Genomic DNA, 22,850 nt, shown 5'->3' with positions numbered 1-22,850 from the left:
GGAGCAGATTGTTTTTTTATTAAAAAAAAAGAACTGCAGCCACATACCAGGCAGGAAGTTGCTTTGCTCAAATGTCAGCTAAAGTTGGACTGTGACTGAATGACCCATGAGGAGTCTTCCTGTTATGGTCAGGGAGCCTCAGCAGCTGCAAGCAGGCTCTCTGGATTATGGAAGGATGAGCCCTCAGTCACAGGGAGCTATAATTGTCACTGCTGCTGTGGGAAATGAGGAATATTGGATTGAGTGTTCAAACCCCAGTTTATAGTGCAGCTAAACAGAACAAATACAAAGCTAAAATTTTAAAAAACTAATCATCTGGGGGAAGTTAAGGAAGCAGAAGAAACTTCCAGGCTATAGCCCATTCAAGTTTGCTCAGAAAACTGCTTCTCCACTGTGCTCAGCAGAAACTTTAATCATCTTGATCACTTCACAGAACTGCAATATTAGTGGAAAGTCACTATAGCTAACACTGGGGTAAGCATCAGTTGCTTTATGTGCTCCACGTTACTGAAGTCAGGATGTGAAATTAGACCAGTAACATAAACAAGCAGTTTCCCTTTAGGAAGGTTATGCGGTCAAATCTATACCAATGCAACGCAAAAAACAGACAGGAATTTACAGACCGCTGCAGATCCTTCAAAGTGGTTCAAAACTTACTGTTGTGGAGATTCTGGTACTCAAAGACATTCTAAAGGAAAGATCCTAGTTCAATGGCAGGGCAGAAAGCACTTCAAAAAGACCCATATTGTTTTGTGTGTGTGGGGGGGGGGGGGGGGGGGGGGGAATTTGCTTTCAGGAAATGTTGCAGTCAAATTGCACACCAAATCATCCCTAAAGTAGCCACAATGAAGTGACTCTGTTGGTATTGGCTGAGAGAGGAACATCGGTGTCATCAGAAGTGTGACATTTTTGGAAGAATTATTAAAGCAATTGCTTGGTGGACACCTTTTTACCTTGCAGCCAGTGCAAGTTAATCCCTATGTCCAAGTCCCGATGCAGATTCAAGCCACAAGCTTGAGATAGAACTTCCAGCAAGCACTTATCCCAATTATCATCTTCCGGGCAACGTAAAGAGGAATCTTAGACACATTTAAGATTCATCACTCATGCTCTAGGGATCCTCATGCTTACGTGTGCTGTGCAGCCCTTACAAGGCTTGTAATGTACCTTCATAGTCATCCATCTGTCAAAAATGAGTACACATCACTAAGTGGCTCCAATCATAGACTAACTAGGATTCCAATGTTATTCCTAATATTATCCATCACTGGAGCTAGTCCTCACATGCCTCAATAAACAAGAACCTTTAAATTTTGATGGATATTTGGTGTTTCTGCCAGTCTTTGACTGGAAGAGAAAGCATTAGGAAAAATTCCCTCAAACACCTCCATCCATACCCTTTCATATCAATTGAAATAAGTTCCCGGTTCTCTGCCTTATTTGACAATTGTGCATGCTAGATAACAGCCTCCCCTCCCTTCTCCAGCATCACTCCCTAAACCACGGGTTCCCAACTTGGAGTGCAGACCCCTTGCTTAATGGTATTGGTCCATGGCATAAAAAGGGTTGGGAGCTCCTGCCCTAGACTCAGTTCCGTCTGAGGCTTCCAATGTCTTCTGAACACTTCAGGACACAAACAATGAAGTAGACAGAACTCTACATAAGCAGAAGAACTGATTTGCGATTTTATTAGCCTGTGTGCGACTGCTACATAATGACTCACATTCAAGATATTCCATCACCGATAAAATTGCCAAGGAATGGTCCATGTGTGGAAGGGTTTCCCCACAGATACACTGGGTTGGAGATAAAATAATCAAGTCACTTGCTCAAACTGTAAGAGTTCACTGCATAACATGACAAAAGCACAAACAGAAGCCTCATACTAACAAGTTCTGGTAAAAGCTCCTACACTGTAATAATTTCACTATAACAAAACACCAGACATCAAGATTAAGCTAGAACACTGGTGCTTTCAACAAGTCAATTACATAATTGCATGTCACTATAGTAACGTCCATTACAGACCAATCAACTGTTGCGATCATTTGGGTAGAGCGTACTCCAGCAAATCAGTTACATATGAAGACTAGTATTGTTGCCATTAGAATACATCACATCTATAAGTTAATAAATCTGAGCTACTGTTTAAATACATCACCAGCATGCACAATATTGAAGCATAATAATCATATTACACTTGATAAGACAGCATAATAGGCAAGTGCATCTCTTTTTAAAAAAAACAAATAAGCTGCTTGAAGATCAATTCCCATTATTTTTCTTTTTATGAAATCTGCCCTCGATTCGGCCTGACCCAAAAAAAATGATCCTGTGCTTCCAGTAACATTCAGAGGGGTCTAAGTAGTAACAAGACTTATCTCTGGTCTCAGATGCCACCAGTTAAACAATGGTGGGATCATAACAGCCAATTGGCCAACATGGGTTTCCCCTAATCATAAAAGAAAAAAAAAAGCAATGTGTCTACCAGCAGTTTTAAACTAGGCCATGATGCTGGTAGATCAGTTTTGTTTTAGATCCAGTTACTTTTAATATCTAGAAATATTGTTTTTTTGCAGGTCACCATTTCAGAACTTGAGCCATAATCAATTTCTAATTTAGGGAAGAGCGAGACCAGGAGTTCATCTACGGCTTTATAAATTAGATTTTTTTTTTTAAATAGGTAAACTGAAATAAATTATTTTATACTGTATTGTTAATACTTGATCTTTTTCCCAAAAGAATGGAGGTTACTGAAACCACAAGAGTATTTTTTTGTGCAGACCTCATCATTCAAGTTTTACGTCTGCCTAGCTTTACGTTAAATGAAACAACTCCACTTATTTAACTACAGAACAGTCCAAATGCCAGTGTGTGGCTCCCATTCCGAACCAGCACGGCCAAGTCTGACTTTCCGCTAGTGGTGTTTTGGCAAATGTCGAAGAGGCGTCAACAGGGCGGAGAGTGAGGGGAGGGGGTAACCAGAAGCTCTCCCTCCCCCACCCCAAGTGGAAAAAAAAAGACTGCGGTCGCAGCTGCTGCAGCCAGTCTCCCCCTCCCCCCAGGGCTTAATTGTTCCCTTCCCCCCCTTCGTCGTCCTGCTGGTCGCTTGTCCAGAGTGTCAGATTGTCGCGGAGAAGCTGCATGATGAGGGTCGAGTCCTTGTAGGAGTCCTCGTTGAGGGTGTCGAGCTCAGCGATGGCATCATCGAAGGCGGTCTTGGCCAAATGGCAGGCCTGCTCAGGAGCATTCTGGATCTCGTAGTAGAAGACAGAGTAGTTGAGGGCCAGGCCCAGTCGGATGGGGTGCGTAGGCTGCATGTGCTCCTTGCTGATCTCGTGAGCCTCGCCGTACGCCTTCTCTGAGGACTCCACCACTGTGGCACGCTTCTCACCAGACGCCACCTCGGCAAGGTAGCGGTAATAGTCTCCCTTCATCTTTAGGTAGAAGACCTTGCTCTCATACTGTGTGTCGCTGCAGTTTTTGATCAGGTAATTGTCTAAGAGGTTGAGCACATCTTGGCACACAGATTCCAGCTCTTTTTCTATCTTCTCCCTGTAGGCCCGCACCATCTCAATTTTCTTCTCGTTACCATCTGCAGAGGTCTTTTGTTCGATGCTGCTGATCACCCTCCAGGATGAACGCCTTGCCCCTACCACATTTTTGTAAGCAACAGACAGGAGATTCCTTTCTTCATTGGAAAGGGCTTCGTTCAGTTCTGTTACCTGTTGTGAAGAAACAAATAATCTAACATTAGACAGAAGCAAATAAGTAAAGTCTACATCACCTTTGAAACAATTGTAAGTGAGGATATGGATCTAAATAATATATCAAAAACTGTAGATACTGGAAATCTGAAACAAAGTGTTGGAAAGACCAAGCAGGCTGGGAAGCATCTGTGACGAGGGGAATCAGAATTAATGTTTCAGGTCAAGCATCTGAGAAAGAGAGAGACACACACAAACTAATGTCAATATAATATCATTATAATATTAAAGTCAGTCCACCTTACTTTGGCCTGACCTGCTGGGCATTTCCAACAGCTGTACATTTCAGAACTTTTACATTATTTTACTTTTCCTCTCTTGCTCTCTTCCGCAGCAAGGTGACTTTGAGCTTCATCCTACCGAGTGGTATTTGCTTTGTTCCCCTTTCCTCTTTGCAATGTGAAACTAATTGGTTTTATTTCCCCCGATCTGACAGAGTTTTGAATCTGAAGTGTTAATTTCATTTCTCGATCCATATGCTACTTGACCTGCTGTGTGTATTCAACATTTACATTCCTGATGGATTTAAGACAAAGCAAAAACCATAGGGCGACAAAGACAGTATTATTTTAAAGCCACAAGTCGATATAGATCTGGTATTCATAGACCTGAATGGATAGATATGGATAAAGTCTTGAAAACTAGCAAAACTTGAAAAAGCATTATACTGGGATTAATGGAATAGCTTTGTCTGAGAGCTGCCCCAGGGACAATAAGATAAATAACTCTTTGGTTGTGACTCACTTAACTGAGCAACTCCAATCCACTGGGCAAGTTGGGCATAACATTGTAATTTCTGCCAGCTGAGGTTGGAGAGGAAATGCAGCATAAAGACAGCCAATTTTAACTGGATTTGAGTTCCTATATGACAGCATTGTGCTGCGTCTGGTTACAAAGAAATAACTTTCCACAGAAATGAGTAAAAATTCATTGTGATAAAACAACCACATCGATTATTCTTTTTCATGTTTCTTATGATGCAGCATATATAGAAGATAAACCACCCTAATTTTCATTTCAATTTTACGTTCTAATTTTGAAACGTCAGTACTATTGCTGAGAATTCTGTGGTCAAGCACACCTGTGTCATCTCTTATCTTAAACCTTACAACTTTGTTTTCTTTAAAAAAATAATTACCAGATCCTGGCATTTACTCATACAAATAAAGTCAATCTTTGGAGGTCTTGTGACTTGTGGGATGCATCTGCAGTGAAAGTATTAAATTTCTTACTGTTAGCGTCCTATCAAAACTATAGCACAAGGCAAGCCAGCTTACTTTCACCTCTGGGTGCATCTCCCAACATAGCCCAACTTCAATGGAAATAAGATTCTGGCAGAAGGCACAATGATACTTTTAGTTTTTCCCAATATTATAAAGAGGAGTCCTAATCTTTATGTATACATTTAAATCCTGCACAATCCATGGCTAGAATGCCACTGCAGCCATTAACTGCAGAGCTATTGAAGTTTCAAATGTTTAGTGTTCGTTGGGCTACAGTTCCCTTCCAACTTGAAACTAACATGAGACGGACAACATTTTAAATAAAATGTAGATAGACACTCTAAAGCTTGTTTTTGCAATTTATTAAGGTCATAGTTGATCTGATATTGGCTCTGTTAGTTTCCTAAGCAATCCCCAAAACTTTTGACTCCTACTAATCTCCAATATACTTCATGACTCAGCATCAATAGCTCTCTAGGTTAGAGAATTTCACAATTTAAATGGTCTTCTTCATCTTGCTTAAATGGGAAATCCTCTTTCACCATGTCACCTGTTTGATTCTGAAACAAATATGTAAACACAGCATTTTTGTTGTTGGTTTATTAAAGTCTTGAGATACAATTTATTCCTTGGCAATATTGATTAACAGCTCATATGAAGTACTAGAGAAGCCTTAATTGACATAAGCCTCCCTAACCAATTGCTGCATGGATATTTTAAAGCATTGCAGCAGATATGACCACAGGGACCAGTCCTCCACATCTAGAGAAGAGGAAACATTATGATTTCAGTTACAGGTCTAATCAGTGATCTTAACAGTCCTACTGCCCAGAACAGCAAATATACTGATCACAAAACTGGAAGCCAAGTTAAACCACTTCTGTGGCTGGCTATTAATTCAAATGCTAATCCGGATCCAAATTGTTTGTAAGTAACTGGTTTTCTCAATACTCACAGGACACATGCAATGTTCTAAAAATCTGTCAGGAATAAGAAGGATAGCTTGGATGTCAATTTAATGATTCTTTCCTTGTTCCCCCCTCCCCCCAAACTCCCCCAAATAGTGGCAATTATTTCACCTGAAATGTGAAAATACAAAAATACATTTATCTGTACTGGGTGTTAAGTGTTTTCTATTGAAGAATATGGAATCAGGTAGAGAAAATGATTAAGTCAGAAGATCAAGATCTTATTTGCTTGTTTTAATACATGTTGCTAGATTGGTGATTCATCTATTCAAAGAGTTTATTATTCCCCTCTTTAGAAGATGCTGTGTACAGAACTTGGGAATGGATAACTCATCATCAAGCAGATCTACAATCCCAGTGCTTGTTGAATAATTACCAGAAAAACAAAATGAGTACTGCAGTATTGGTTCATTAACTTCAAATTACAGAACTTATTTTGCAATGTTGGCTGCAATGCATCTTGACAAAATCATTCCTGAAAAATATAAGGGAGTTCATTTCAGATGGGTACAATCTCTATGACTTGGTATAGCCAGTAGATTTATGGTGAGGCAATATGATAAGTTAAATATTTGATTCATGGACAACTATTAATTTGTCTTTATTTCTCATTTCAACAAATGGCAGCCAACCAGCTGTGGAATAGGTTGTAATGTAGACAGCTGGCTATGGATAACTACAGAGTAATGTGATCAGAGCCAATATCGGAATGTGTTGGCTGCTGGTTGCACTGACATCCCATTGAGATGAACAGAACCAGAATGCACATATGTGGCTACAAGGAGCTAATCAGTACTAAGTGATAGTAACCAAAGGCAAATTTCAAAATCATTCTCCTACCCGCCATACAATCTTACAAGAAATGTGACCATTTGGCCAATGTGGTCCACGCCAGTCCTAAGTCCCAACAGTTTGCCTTTGTTCCCTGTTTATTATCCAATTTCCATTTCTCACATTACTGTTGGATCTACTTCCTTTGACCTTTCATCACAGAATAGCAGCATTTAGAAATCGGACTAAAAAATTGGCATGGATTAAGGATTGGAGAGTAGATGGCATAGAGTCTGCTCTGCCATTCCATCTGGGCAGAGTTTTACCCTTTTCAGCACCATTCTCCTACCTTCTCCACAGCCTTCGACACCCTAAACAAAAATCAATCAACCTCCGTCTGCGGCAATGAACGCCACAGATTCACCATTCTCTGGTAAAATAAATTTCTCATCTGTTCTAAATGGATATCTCTGTATTCTGAGGCTGTGCCCTCTGGCCCTAGCTTCCCGTTGTTTTGTAAATTCAAAACCAAAACTAATTGAAAGGAAAACACAAGAGTTCATAATGAATGTCTAACCTCGTTTCTACTTTGGGGGGGGGGGTGGGGCACACACATATCATGTGGTGGCATTACGACGTATGCAATTTGCATATTTTCACATATAACAATGAATTATTTAAACAGATAAAGAATGCTCAAATATATTACATTATGCAAATATCACTGAAATATTAAATACACATTCACCGCTATAGGAAACATCTTCTCCACATCCACTATTCTAGGCCTTTCACTAGTTGATAGATTTCAGTGTGATCTACCCATCCACCCCTCCATTCTTCTAAACTCCAGCAAGTATAGGTCCAGAGGCATGAAATGCTTCCCACATGTTAACCCTTTCACTCCCGAAATCATTCTTGTGAACCACCTCTCGACCCTCTCAAATGCCAATACATCTTTTCACAGAAAAGGGGCCCCAAATCTGCTCACAATAATTAAAAAAGCTGTCTGACTGATGTCTTATAAAGCTTCGGCATTATGTTCTTGTATTTATATTCCATTCCTCTCAAAATGAATGCTAATATTGCATTTGGCTTCCTTACCTACTTAACCTACAAGTTAACCTTTAGATAACCCTGCACAAGTCACTTTGTACCTGATTTTAGAACTATTTAGAATATAGTCTATGCCTTTATTCCTTCTACCAAATTGCATGGCCATACACTGTATTCCATTTGATACTTCTTTGCCCATTCTTCCAAAATTCTTCTGTAGAGTCCCCCTTTCTCACCACCTGCCCCTCCATCCATCTTCATATCATCTGCAAACTTCTCCACAAAACCAGCAATTGAGTCATCCAAATCACTGCCATGTACAGCACCTTGTGTCAAAGGCCTTCTGAAAATCCGAGTGAACAACCTCCACTAACTATCCTGCTTACTTCCTCAAACAATTCTAACAGACTTGTCAGGGAAGATTTCCCCTTACGAAGATCATATCCAGTCTCCTTTAAGTAGTGCAATTTCCTAGAAATGAAATAACGTCATTGTACTCTGGTTATTAAACTGTCAGCTAGTAGAAGCTATTCCTTCCAATAATTTTTTTTTATTTGTAAACAGCATTAAATCTCCCATTAATATCTGTTGCTCTATGGAGAGCAATCTCAGCCCCTCTACGTCACTGAAGTCCACAAGTTTCATTGTGTTAACTCCCTTCTGCATCGTAACCACACACATCCTGCACGACATGGAACCTGAATAAAAGGAGGCACATTAAAGGACAAGTTACAGACGCTAGTAAGCAAGAAGCTTTGACTCACAAATGACAAGGGACAATATATTGTTCCTGTTGCCCCTGTATATTCCCTAATGGCCTCCTACACATCCCTGAACTAACACGCCTAAAATATATGTATACTGCAGAGGCAACATCAGTTCCGCTCTCAGCAAACACATCGGGTTGCATGATAGAGTAACGTTAGTCTGTCAATAAAGGGTTCAATAGATTTAGTGAAAAGAAAAATCAAAACTTATAAGCCATGGATCTATGAGACAACAGGCACTGAACTGTTTTGACCAAGGTACAAGTGTAATCAATTTGAAGCTATGGTGTAAACCAAAATGTCTCTCCCATTAACCGAAAAAGTTATTTATTGAGATACAGCGTGGAATAGGTCTTTCCAGCCCTTTGAATCACACCGTCCAGCAATTCCCCGATTTAAACCTAACCTAATTACAGAACAATTTACAACAACCAACTGGTACATCTTTGGACTGTGGGAGGAAACTGGAGCACCCAGAGGAAGCCCTCTTGGTTATAAGGAAACGTGCATACTCCTTAAATGCAGTGGAAATGAGCCTGGGCTGATGGTATTGTAAATCACTAAACCACCACATTACCGGCTCCTAATGAACCCTTTGAGGTGTGAAAATTCAGAGCCACGGTAAATTTTAACTATTGCATATTGTACAGAAGTCAATCGCTTCCCAGTAAAGACACAGTAAATCAAAGCCAAACTACACTGCAACTTATTCATCCAGTGACCATTGCCGGCAGATGGAATAACACTCGTTCCCTCCAAGCTCCACCCCTTCCCAGTCTCAGTGAACAGAACCTTGGTGACTAATTTATGTCTGGGGGGAAAAAAAAAGGCAAAATTCCTTGCAGCAATATTCACGGAGAAAGACATGGATGATGAGGAGATTTGGCAGGGGTGTATTGATTTTACAGGCTATTTCAGTACCAATGAAGACTTATGGGTTTTGAGAAACACCAAGTTGGAGATGTCCCCAAGGGCTTAATGTGCCTTACTGAGGGAGTTAAAGAGGATATCACAGAGGCCTTAACGGAAATGCTAAAATCCTCTAGCTACAATGTCCCAGAAGATTAGATAATGGCCAGTGTTGTTGCTTTAAGAGTAACAGATAAACCAGAAAATGATGGGCCAGTGAGCCTTATGATAGGGTAGTTAAATTACTGGTTTACTTTTACTTGTATTTGTAAAAACACGGACATTAATACAGCTTTGTGCTGGGAGGTCCTGTCTTAAAGATTAATATTTTTTCATGAAGTGAAGACAATTGATGAGAACATGGCATTGAATGTTGTTTTAACTAGTCCCTCATGGTAGGCCGGTTTGAAGATAAATATCACATGGTACCCACAGCAAGCTGGATACAAAATGAGCTGGAACTGGTGCATTGCTCCTCTGAATGGAAGCCTTGAAGAAATAGTGCTGGGCCTGGAGAAGAAAGCAGGTGATCCAAGAGGACGTCTGCATTCAAAACAAAAACCAGAATTCTGGTTAGGGAGGAAGTTCTCAAATGATTCAGAAGGATACTGATCAGCTGGAAACTTGGGTGGGGGAAATGATAGGTGGAGTTTAATGGAAACAAATACAAGGAGCTTCATTTCAGGAGGTCAAGTGCAAAGCAACAATATACAGAAAATGGCAGGACCCTTGGGCTCAATAGCACTGTAGCAGTTAGCGTGACACCATTACAGCTCGGGGTGTTCTGGAGTTCAGAGTTCAACTCCAGCACAGTACGTCCTTTCCCTGGAAAGTGTGTTTTCACTGGATTCCTCTCATTATTCAAAGGTGTACCAGGTGGGTTACAATCACAAAACCTGCTGATGCAGGAAATTCAAAGCAATACATACAAAATAGTGGGGGAACTCAGGTCAGGCAGCATCCATGGAAACGAATAAACGGTCATTATTTCAGGCCGGGACCCTTCATCAGTTGGCTTAAGTGGTCATTGTAAATCATCCTGTGATTAGGTTAGGGTTAATCAGGTTTGTTGGGTGTTGCTGAGGTTGCGTGGCGCAAAGGGCCGGAAGGGCCTACTCTGTACTGTATCACGAAATAAATAAACCATTAGCACAATAATGGTGGGCTTGATTGCTTGTTACTCCAAAGTACTGTTCTATGTTCAAATAAAACTTTGTTAAAGCAAAGATTTGTTAAGCCCCTTTGCACAATATATGCAATTGACACAAGATATTCCACTTTCTCATTTCACTGACAATACCACACAAAACCACATTGTGTTCCACAGACTTCCTCAATGATCCAGTTAGTAAACCTCATTGCTCAGTATGTACTGCAAACACCTGAAGCTGCTCCGTTCAATTCCCCAAGGCCTGAATTTGGTGAACTTGTCCATTAATATCTTAGAGCAAAAAATCAGAAAGAAATGCCTTTAAACTACACTTTATTACCTTCTTTAAAAGTAAAAGAGGCATAGAGGATTAGGTTTGGCAGCAAGATTCTGTCCAGTGAAAAGACAGTTTTCAGATGAATTATACCAGACTCTGCCATTCTGGAGTGTTCAATAGCAGATTCATTATCAGTTCATCATCTATTATTGCTCTCCAATGTCATAGGGAATTAATGACATTGGTTTTTGAGCATTTATTCCAGATATACACCAGCTGATAAGTACCAAATTGTCAACTTGATTTTTTTTAATTATTGCTGGAATTGGAAATACCCAAGTTAGTTGTCATACATTGCACATTTCCAACTTCATTAACTTCTATGCCCTTTAAACTTTGCATGTATTTGATCCGTAAAGTTCACATTCCTTGTTTAGAAAAGATTAAATCCTTAGGGATAAGATTTCACCACTTTAACTATGCCTTGGTCTTCTTCATATCTGTCCGCAGCTACCCCAAATTTATCATTTACACCAGACTGTCTTGCCTATTATTTCCTTTTTTGAGAATTCAACAACTCATCCTCAAAGTCAAAGTACATACCTTTTCACCTTTTCATTAGAAAAATGAATTAATACACGAACCACAGCCAAGAAGCAAAGGACTGTAATAACTCAATTTGCAGATTTAATTTAACAAATGTTTTAAGAGATTTAGAATTGCAAGGGAAATATCTTGAGGCAACAAATCTGATCCCATGCTGGCAACACACAAAACGCTGGAAGAACTCAGCAGGCCAGGCAGCATCTACGAAAAGGAGAAAAGTCGACGTTTCAGGCCGAGACCCTTTCCTGATTCCATGCTGATCTATTTGCACTTTCAAAAACTCCGGGCAAAATAGAAGAAACATGAATAAAACTTATGGTATACAGCAGCAAAAACAAATGCAGGTTAACTGACTGCTTTGCACAACTTCCTGTCCACGGGGACATCTTCCAGCTTTCCATTGTTTGCCAGTGCTCCATCCCACTCTGATCCGCTGATCTTCAGCCTCCTGCGCTGTTACAATGAGATCCAATGCAAGCTTGGGGATCAGTTTCTCATCTTCATTTTGGGAAGATCACAGCCTTCTAGTCTCAGTACAATTTTAAATAACCTAATTTGACTCAGTTATTCTTCTGTGACATTGGCTCTTAATTATTTCACTCCCTTTTATTCCCCTTCTAACAGCATAGTACACCACAGCAGCAGACCCTTCAGCCCATCATCTCTATGCTGGTCAAAATGCCGGTCCAAACTAATGTTCCTGGTCAAAGTAGTCCTTATCTGTTCATGTGGCTGCCCAAATGTCTTTTGAACATTATTGTCATAATAGCTTCCATCACCTCTTTATTACAGGTACACACCATAGTGGAAAGAACATTGGCTTCCTGCTCTGCATTTCACATGGCCATTATTTTGTGTATATTCAGAATCAGATTTAGTATCACCAGCATATGTCAAAATCTGTCGTCTTTGCGGAAGCAGTACAATGCAATACATAAATTCAGTTTTTTATGTATATACATATAAATAAGTAGTGCAAAAATAAAAATCTAAAGTAGTATTGAAGTGATGTTTGTGGGTTCAAGGCCTATTCAGAAATCGGATGACAGAGGGGAAGAAGCTGTTGCTGTATTGAGTGTGTGCTTCAGGTTTCCCTCCTCCCTCCTAATGGCAGCAGAGAGAAGAGGGCATGTCCTGGGTGACAGGGAGCCCACTGATCCTATTTAATCATTGGCCAGATAACCTTGTTTCCAGCTCACCCTGACTCTGCCCCACAAAAGAAACCTCTCCCCACCCCCCCTGCAGCTTAATGAACATCCTGTGGCAATTTCCCAGTTCTGAAGAGTCCTCAATCTAAAACATCACCCCGGTTCTTTTCCACACATGGCCTGATTACTACCAGCACTATTTTGTACTAATAAGTTCATCATCTACTTCATTACATAAGAGATAGGAGCAGGAGTAGGCCAATCGGCCCCTCAAGCCTGCTCCGCCATTCAACAAGATCATGGCTGATCCAATCTTAACTCTAGATTGGATAATGCAAAGCAATTATATAGTGCATCATCTCTGCAGATAGATCGCAAGTTGGTGGCACAGTAGTACTGCTTTGAGTGTGAGACTATCACAGCGCCAGCCGCCTAAGGATTTTGGCCCGAAACATCGACTGTACCTTTATCTCAATAGATTGTGCCTGGCCTGCTGAGTTCCTCCAGCATTGTGTATGTTGCTTCCAATCTGCACTATGTTCTCCTGTGAGACCTTGTTTCATCCGAGTGTTCCAGTTTCCTCTCACATTCCAAAGATGTATGGGTTAGTAATTAATTGGTCACCAGTGTAATTGGGTTGACAAAGCTCACTGGGTCAGAAGGGCCTGCTGTTACCATGCTGTATCTCTAAAACAAAAATTTCAGATCATCAGCTCCAGCTGACATTCTGCAACAATGCCTAAGTGTCGAGCAGTCTTCGCAATACCTCAGAGTACAGTACCAAGCCATTCAGCCCACCTGGCCAGTAACCTATCAAGGGCTTGCCTACACTAATCCCATTATATTCTGTCCAAATTCCAATCAATTCCTCCTAAACATTAGGGACACTTTACTGTGGCCAATTAACACATCAATCTGCACATCATTAGGATTTGCAAGGAAGCCTGAGCACCCATAGAAACCCCCACAGTCACAGGGAGAATGTGCACACGGACAGATACAGCGTCAGGACTGAACCCAGTTTGCTGGAGAGCAAGACATGGCTCTGGATAAACTGATTGTTCTCGGCCTTACCACAGCAATCACTTTTAGAGAGTTAACTCAAAGCCTGACTGACCGACACCAAGTTGTAGAACATGGAGCTGTCTTTTAATCTGGTGAAGGAGCACGTACCTTGTAATAAACCAATGCAGTCTGAGCTCCTGTTAATGGGAGAAATAAAGTTGCAAATATATGGCAACTGCAATACAGAAAATCATTTCTTACAAACAAATCAATGTAGACTTGTTTTTAAAATTGTGAAATATTATCTGGAATGAATTGGCCAAATGGGGTTTGCAGAAAAAACTGAAACCGGAAGAAACTATTAGCACCTTCACACCTACACTGCCCTTAAATAAAATCATGGCTGATCTTAATCTCCAGTGCCATTACTATACAAATCCCAAATGTTACTTGCCTTAATAACTGCAAACCTCCATGGTACATCAACAGACATTTGAGTACCTCATGTTCGATATACTTAGCAACGGTCTTGGGCAAAAAATTGCAAAGATCACCACCTTCTTGATGAGCAAATTCCTTTTCATCGAACTAAATTGTTCAGCCCTTATTCTATGTTCCCTGGACACGAGTCAGAGAACTATCAGTTCACTCTCTACCCTGAAAAGTCTCATGAGTTTTGCAAGTGATCTCTCATTCTTCTGAACTCCAGTAACCTGTCTGCTTAACCACATCAGATCTCATTGGATCACAGCCCTTCCACTCCAAAACCCTGGAACCAATCCAGTAAATATCAGTGACTGCCCCACAGTAAATAGCAAATCCTTCCTTAGGTAGGGAATTTCAAACCCATAATATTCCAGGATCTTTATTGCAAGTATAATGGATACAGTAGCCCAGCATATAGTTGGCTCAAACTGCTCAATGCATTTGCATGTTAACCTTCAGTGACTCACTTCATATCTCTGAGCAGCAACCTTTCAATTTCTTACCACCATAGTTTTTCATTTTTAGAATCTTTTTATTGATATGTAATCAACAGCTATAAAATGATACAAAACTTTGACAGATTAATATGCATACAATTAATAAAGCTGAAGAAAAAAGTGATCTGGAAATATAAAAAATGATTTTTTTTATATAAATAGAAAAAAGGAAAAAAAGAACCCTATCTAACTAAAAAAAACCCACCAACTATGTTAAAAAAAACACAATTAGGAATCAACCCCCCCCCCCCCCCCCCCGGAGCAATACTGACGTAGCTACTTTGTCACATTTGGTTATGTTCTTCTTTAAAACCGTTTTGGAAATCTTTATTTTTTTACAATTTCTAAAGCTTTGAAAATTAATTTACAACCTAATAGAATGACTGTTCTATCTGGAATAGTTCCACATCATATTCAGGGTACCTCATCTTCAGATCAACACGCAATTGCGTTTGTTACACTGCTGGCAAGAAGGGCTATTTTATTAAAATGGAAAGGTATTTCTTCTCCTACATTAATTGAATGGTTTTCTCAAGTGATGTTATGTCTTAGTTTGGAAAAAAATCAGAAGTAGAACTTTTGATCCTTGATTTGATTTTGAGAGAAAATGGGGTTCTTTTGCCAAATATCATCATTTAATTTGAATTAAGTTATATGGCTTCCTTCCAATTTTTTTAATATATAAATATGAAATGACGGTTGATGACTTTTTTATATATATAGTTAGATGATGGTCAAACGTATTTTTACCACCATAGTTGCACTTTTCCCATGCCCTCACCATCATTCAGCTTTCAGCAACAAGCCTAGATATATTACACTTGGTCACAAAGTACAGCAGCACATGCCAAATTTGGTCTCATTGTCCAAATCCCTGATTGTAGACTGTCAACAGCTTTGGTCCCAGTACCACTTCCTTCGGCACCCAGTAGTCACAAAAACAACCAAACCAAAAATGACTCACTTATTCCTATCGTTTTGCATCAATCACAGAATGTTCAATCAATGCTACTACAATACATCCCTCCCCCAAATATCATGCTGACTTAATCTTTTAAATGGCATCTTGTCAAATGTCTTCTGCAAATCAATGCATCAATCATTCCCTCCCGCTCCCCCCCCCCCCCCCCACTTTTCAACCTCAAGCTGGACCCATTTCCCCCGTTACTGAGAACAGACCAACAGATCTTATAAATGCCTGGTTTCTGTTGCACTTGTTGTCTTCAGATCTGTGGGAACCAAAGAGATTTTGGCAGTGGATGCACTGGTCATTCTCTTTCAAAACCTTGCAAGGTCCTGACTAAATAGTTAACTCAGCTCTCCAAATGGTGAGTGTCTAAGGTAAAATGGGCAGCAGGAAATGGTGGGACAAGTTACTGGTTGGACTAGTAACCCAGAGGCATCAAGAGTTCAAATTCCACGTAGGAATCTGGAAGTTTATTTTTTTTAGAAAAGCAGCTCCTCTTAATAATGATAACCAAAAGACTACTAGATTGTCATTAAAAAACAATCTGATTTGCTAATGACCTTTGAGAGGAGGAAAATTGCAATGCTTGGCCTGGGTACTCAAGACCATAGAAATGTAGTTGCCTCTTAGTTGTGTTCTAAAATGGATTAGGGGGTAACAGTAGCTGTGCTCTTTACACCACTGCCTACCTCTGTAGTCATCACAACACTGCAGCTTCTGAAGACCATTGTTTCCCCAAATTTACCATCCAGGTGTAGTCCGTGTAATGGTTATGTGGTAAAGAACCAATATGCCATGTGATGGAAGAAAGAAATTTAGTCTTGTGCATACAATTCAGTAATATTTGAGAGAAACTTTCAGCTTTAATGAATATTTTTTAAACAACAGCACATTTATCCTGCCCTGCCTCACCAAGCAACTGCATAAAATTTGTAAAATGACTCCAAACATGAATCCCAAGGATTCATGTTTGTGATGCCTCTTGAAAAAGTGAACATATATTTAATCTTTTCTCGATAGATTGGGTAAGTGTGTGGAAGAGCTTTTGGGAGCAGTGCATTGTATCCAATAGAAATCCGCCTTTCTTCCAAACATAACGTTCAATACCAGGAAAGAAGAAAATATATTTAGATAATTTTTTATAGTACTTGCTTTGATCTGCAGTCTTTAAAGCCAATGATTTTCTTTTGAAGTACAGTCATCCCTGCAGTATGGGTAAACATTGCAGCTACTGTGGGACTGAGCTGGCAGGCTTTTGTCGCAGTGCTGTGGTGGGGAGCCACAGGCTAGTTCTCCACATCTGACCTTGACATTCATTTTGCAGAAAACTATTATATTAATAATAATTAACTATGTAAGCAAATGAACTACCTTTTCAGGAGACAAAGATCTTTTCTGGGCTCAACGCTTCAACAGACTCCATGTTAGAAGGCATTCTTCATATTATCTAATATTTCAACCTCAGACATATCCATAATCATCAGATGACATTAGTAATATGGAATTGAACAAACAATCTGCTTTAATGTGGATCAAGGGATGAACATTGGCTGAGAAACAGTATCAAGTGATACCTCAAACCCAAAGAGAGCACACAGTGGCTCCCTGTTTAAAAGTCTCCTTTGAAGAAAGGTCTAGCATTCCCTCAGTAGACTTGAGACCTATCCTAATGCTGGAGGAACTCAGCAGGCCTGCAGCATCTATGGAAAAGAGCACTGTCAACATTTTGGGCCAAGATCCTTTAGCAGGACTTGTTGTGAATGAATGCTCCTCTGTAACTGGAAGCCTCTACTGTTGCTGAGTAGAAGCCACCAATTCTTACTTACATTGTATATGTACGATATACACTGCTGACATCTACCATGGAATCAATTTTCCTTCCTTGGCTTTTTTAGCACTTTCTTTAGTCGGAGGACATCAGTCCCCCTCCATTGGCATTCTCCCAAATCTTCATCTAAATAATCATTGAAAATGTATTCAAGGTAAAACTAATTGATTCCTTATTGCTTGCCTGATTTTGTCTGATGTTGGCAATCGACACACAGGTCAGAAGTTACCCATCATCCCAATAAAGTTTTTAAGCTGCCTACTTATTGATGTATGGCAATTTCTGTACCTTGCTCACCAAGGAGTTTGCGTTAAACTACACTGTTAACCCGACAAATCTGGATTTTCATCTTGAAGCTCTGTTTCATTAGTTTTGTATGTGGGTTATTGGTCTTATTTCTAATCATGTTTTAGTGATGTTAAAAAAAAATTGCCAGAACTACTGGGATCACTGTGAGTAAAACAAAATGGTGTGAAGTACTTGGGAAGATACAACCTCCGAGAATGAGCAGTCAAATACCAAAGAGGGCATTGCAACCACCTCTGCCAGAGCTCACTCACTGCTAGCCGAGTAGTAGACACAATGAGGCTTGTGAATGCGTTTCAACATTTAGCTGGATTGTGCAACTTCAGAGCATTCTCAGCTTTATTTCAGTAGTACTGAAATTATCTGGCCAATTTTTAATGCAGTCCTGGAAATTTGACCAGGGAATACTCAGACTGCTCTAAAGGTAAAATTAAAAGACACTGGAGCCCAGTTAGAAGTAGTCAAGTTGAACATTTACCTTGTCCTTCCCCACAACCGTCACCTTTCTGTACATCCAGGGCACTAAACAGTTGCTATCTTACACAGAACCAATAAAATCAAAATATTTCAAAGGACAATAAACACCCATAGTACTTTGATCCACGATGAACAATAGTCAAAGGCAAATTTATAGAGCTCCTGCACAAATATCACTTAGTAATTGTGTTTGAAGGTTGAGTGATTGTTTTATTATTTACTGGATGAAGTCATCTCTGATAAGACTGCATTTACAAATTTGTCCTTCACTGCCAACAAAGTGGATGGCAGCAAACTGCTGCCTTGAATTGTTAAACAAAAGATTGTGCACCTGCCAACTTCCCCTCCAACTTCTTATTCTAACCTCTGCCCCATTCCTTTCCAGTCCCGTTGACTGTTTATTCCCCTCCACAGATGCTGCCTGGCTTGCTGAGTTCATCCAGCACTTTGTGAATGATTTTGCTGCGTTGTTGCAGTCTTTCCAAGGTGCACTGGTAGATGGGGAGCCCCAAGATTTATAGCTAACATTGAAGGAAACTATATTTCCATGTCAAGTTGCTGAGCTGGGAGGGGGGTGGTTGCAGGATAACATTACCAAGTACTCTACTGTCTTAAAGGGAGAGGTCATACGTTTGACAAGTGTTGTCAGAGTAACCTGTACGAGTAACGGCAGTGCACATTGTAGATGTAACATTACATCCTGCTCTCTTGTATTTATATAGCTAGTTCTGGTTGAGTGGAGTTTCTTCTAATGGTACCCCTCCCCCTCCCCAAATGATTAGAAAGGAATGACTTTGATGAAAGAACTGCGGATAGTTGGGGTAAGAATTACTGAATGTCAATCTCAGCCACAGAACAGAACTTTCTCGGAGTTTTGTGACTGAGATGATTGACATACAGCAATTAGAAGCATCTTCCATTCATGTCAAGAAGGACCTCAGCTCATGTAGAATGTTACCCTCAAATCCCATGGACCCGTTTCACAGGGCTACATGGAGTAATGCTTCCTTGACATCTCACACCCCTCTGGAATTTGGATCGTGTCTACCTTCCAACGAATGCGCTCTGGAACGTTGTGGCACCTCACTGGACCATCAGCAAGTTATTTAACATCTTCTATCATTTTCTGATGTATTCTGATGGGATTTTAATTATCTGCCCTGCTTTTTGTGTGGACAAGATATAGCTAGCCACTTGTCCACATTACCAGGAAATTGCCAGTGTTGGGAGAGCTCGTTGGGAGGTATGGAATACAAATCATTGGCACTGCAGCCAGGCTACTGCCTGGTCCAATGGATTTTGTGTATCAATTGCTCTCGATTTGTATCACAGACCGAAGACTAGTTTTCATTTTGCTGGGGAGATAGAAGGCAAAACCAAAAAGAACCATTACCACGTGCTGGCCAAAGGTACTTTGGCGCCCATCTACTGGGTTTATTCTTGGATCTACTTTCTCAATTAGCTATTTAAAATCCTCACCATCACTGATTCTTCAGAGTTTCTTATCCACTTACTGGAGGAACTTCTCTACTCCACAGCAAAGAGCTATAAACCTGAAGTTTGGTGTTCAGCCACTTTTGTCAGGTTAGCAGCTTATTTCTAAATACTGATACTTCTCAAACACTAAACTCCTCATGCAGAGTTGGACTCCTGCTTGATATTAATGGCATCATTAAATGAGGGATATGCAGGATTACAGGGGGTATAGATTGTGGTGGAACGATACATTCAATTGACTAACCTCAATCAACGCCAAGGCGGTTTACAAGGGGATGAGCAGACTTTACTAAGGAAGCTTAGATCCTTCAACATGTACAGCAGGATGCTGGAGATCTTTTACCAGTCTGTTGCAGCAATTGCAGTCTTTATTTATGGCTTTATGTTGGGGGTAGCAGCATCGGTGCTGATGATGCAAAAAGATTAACTCATCAAAAAAAAAATTAAGCTGAATCCATCCTTGCTACAACCCAGACACTTGAGCTCAGGGTGGAGAGAAGGTCACTAAACAAGCTGTTATCCATTATGGACAATCTGGCAACATCCTCTCCATGACTGACTGAAAAAACAGCGGAGCGTCCTCTTGAACAGACTCACTCAGCTCCCCTGTCATAAAGATCATTACAGAAAATCTTTCCTACCAAATGCAATAAGCAGATACAACTGTTTATCTCTGTGCAACAGGATAACTCATCACAGTACAATAGTCTTTTATTTCATACGTTATTGCACATTGGTAAATTGTGTATATTATTATTCCATACTTCATTAGTGCAGATACACTAGTGAAGTTTAAGAGACTACTATACAGGTATATGGGAGGCAGGGTTTGAAGGTCAGCACAACATTGTGGGCCAAAGGGCCTGTAATGTGCTGTACTATTCTATGTTCTATTAGTTAAGTATGCACACTGCTAAGAGTGTTTTTAAATATTCCCACTCAGGAATTTATTATTATTAACCCAGCAATGCTCAAATGAGCTTCCAGATCTGCTCCTAAACCATCCCATCAAGATATCTGTCACATCGTTTGAATTATTAAGATGTTGCAACCTTAAATGTATATCCAACTCAATGTGAATTTCAAAATAGAATTAATTCAATACTATGAATATAATAAAGTTTGCAGAAAATTGGAGCCTTAAACAGAGAGGGAGGTGGTGGAAGGAACGAAGGAATGGACTTGAAGTGGTGGGGCTGAAAAGATGGGGAAGTAGGGCATGTGAAGGAATCCAAGGGGAAGGAGACGCAAAGACACCAAGCTTCACCCAGAAATTAATGTGCTGGAAAGTGATTCTAATTGCCCCCAGCTTTGGACTGCCACTAAAAAAAGGACAGGTCTCTCTGCATTTCCTTAACATTCACTCACTCCACAATTACTATTCCCTATCCAAGCCAACTTGAACAGATGTACCAACAAACCTCCTGTGTTGGCTTGTCATCTGCCATATAGCCACCATCTTTCATGCCTTAGCCAGCTCAGTCATCGCACAACTGCTGACGCACAGTCCCCTAGCTGGCAACAGAGTGGAGTCTAACAATTACCAGTGATTCGACGTCGAATAATTATTGACACAACCACCTTGAGCAGCTACTCTTATTTAAATCACAACCACAAGTTTACTGTATCCGGAGTTAGAGTTTCTGCATGGCAGCACATCCAGTTATATAATGCTCTCAGTATTAAAGGGCCTTCCTTGTCCCTGGAATGAGGCATAATCACCTGATTCACTGGTAAAGCACCAGCACTAAATTGCACTATTTCTAAGCTTTAGAGCACTGGAATAGAATATGGAAATATTACACAAGATAACCTAACGTAACACCACTATTCCATAGCTTACTTCCAATAAGTTCAAATACATTCTTTGGTCCTTTGTTCTTTGTCTATCATTGAAACTACATTACTGAACAAAGTCACCCAAAAGCCACTGTTATTTCTACTGTTTACTTCATCTCTATTCGTTCCTTTATCATTAGCCTCAAGTGGCATTTAAGGGCAATCATGGGCACCTTCATAGTACAGTGGTCAGCACAAAGTTATTCCGGAGTTCGGAATTCAATCCCAGCATCACCCTGTAAGGAGTCTGTACTATCAGGCACCTGTGGAATGCGTGGGATTTTCCCTGGGTGCTCCGATTTCGTCCCACAGTCCGAAGACGTAACTCGGTAGGTTAACTGGTCACTTAGGGGTTGCTGAGGTGACATGGCTCAAAGTCTATTCTGCACTATACTGCTAAATGAAATGACAGCACCAATAAAATCCACCCTTTGTTAACTTGCTTGCCAGTAAAAGCAAATTATGTGCTTAACATGTTCCTGATTCTCAAATCCCATGAGTCCTTTCATTTAAACACACTTACAAATACCCTAATTAAGGCTCCCCCCCCCCCCCCCCCCCCCCCATTCCCATTGCTTCCTTCAACAGAAGTACCTCCTACAATTAAGAATCCTCATCTGGAGCCAATATTCCAACTGAGGTGTTGCAAATTCAGGCACAAGGAGCAAGAAGTGATGCGGTATGCTGTATCCATCAAATGTTAAGCCATTTCCTCACTCTTGTATTCAGTGTTTGAAGCTTATAAATATCTCCTGCCACTTTGTGGTTATTTCAACTCCCATCTACACTGATCTATGCTGAAGAAATGTACGTACCACAGCAACATACAGGCTGAATGTTATAGTTTAACCAGCTTTAGCATTACAGGGTCAAATGAGAGGAGAGAATGCATAAAATTGGCTTCAAGCCCTTGCATTTTATATTAAACAAAGATTCTGGAACGGGAGGCAATCTGTTTAAAGTTAAACAAGAGGTGTGATTACACAGGTTTTGAATATTATATCGCCTGTCAAATGATGGGAAGATCATCAAGGAGCAAATCTGGGAACATTAAAACAAATTGTAAAATCCAGTGCTAGCTACCCAAATGCGGACTGAGAAAGCAATAATGCTACAGGGGAGTTTCTTAGGTCTCTTCTGTGAAGCTTTCTGGCCTAGTAAGGAAGGCAGTGTTGCTGGACGGTTCCTGGAAGTTTCTCAAGTAAAAGCAGAAAAAAAAACATTGGAGCAAACAAATGAATGAACTGTTTTCGGGCTTCCAGCTGGGTACAGGTATCAATGACAAATTCTGCACCTTCATCAGGGA

The 22,850-nt window shown here is 40.3% G+C and overlaps 1 protein-coding gene across 1 annotated transcript in view; it reads right to left on the bottom strand.

The window, feature by feature from the left end:
• Window positions 1-1,661: 1,661 nt before the first annotated feature.
• LOC140731868 (14-3-3 protein gamma-B) overlaps window positions 1,662-22,850 on the bottom strand; it is a 55,601-nt gene continuing 34,412 nt past the window's right edge. The window contains exon 2 of the mRNA XM_073053798.1: window positions 1,662-3,725. Within this exon, the coding sequence (XP_072909899.1) occupies window positions 3,069-3,725 (657 nt within the window). The 3' untranslated portion in view covers window positions 1,662-3,068. The remainder of the gene's footprint in view (window positions 3,726-22,850) is intronic.

This window comes from Hemitrygon akajei, chromosome 8 (genome assembly GCF_048418815.1).
Source record: "Hemitrygon akajei chromosome 8, sHemAka1.3, whole genome shotgun sequence".
Lineage (NCBI taxonomy): Eukaryota > Metazoa > Chordata > Chondrichthyes > Myliobatiformes > Dasyatidae > Hemitrygon > Hemitrygon akajei.
Note: the sequence above shows the minus strand (reverse complement) of the source record. Positions and strands in the feature narration are given on the sequence as shown.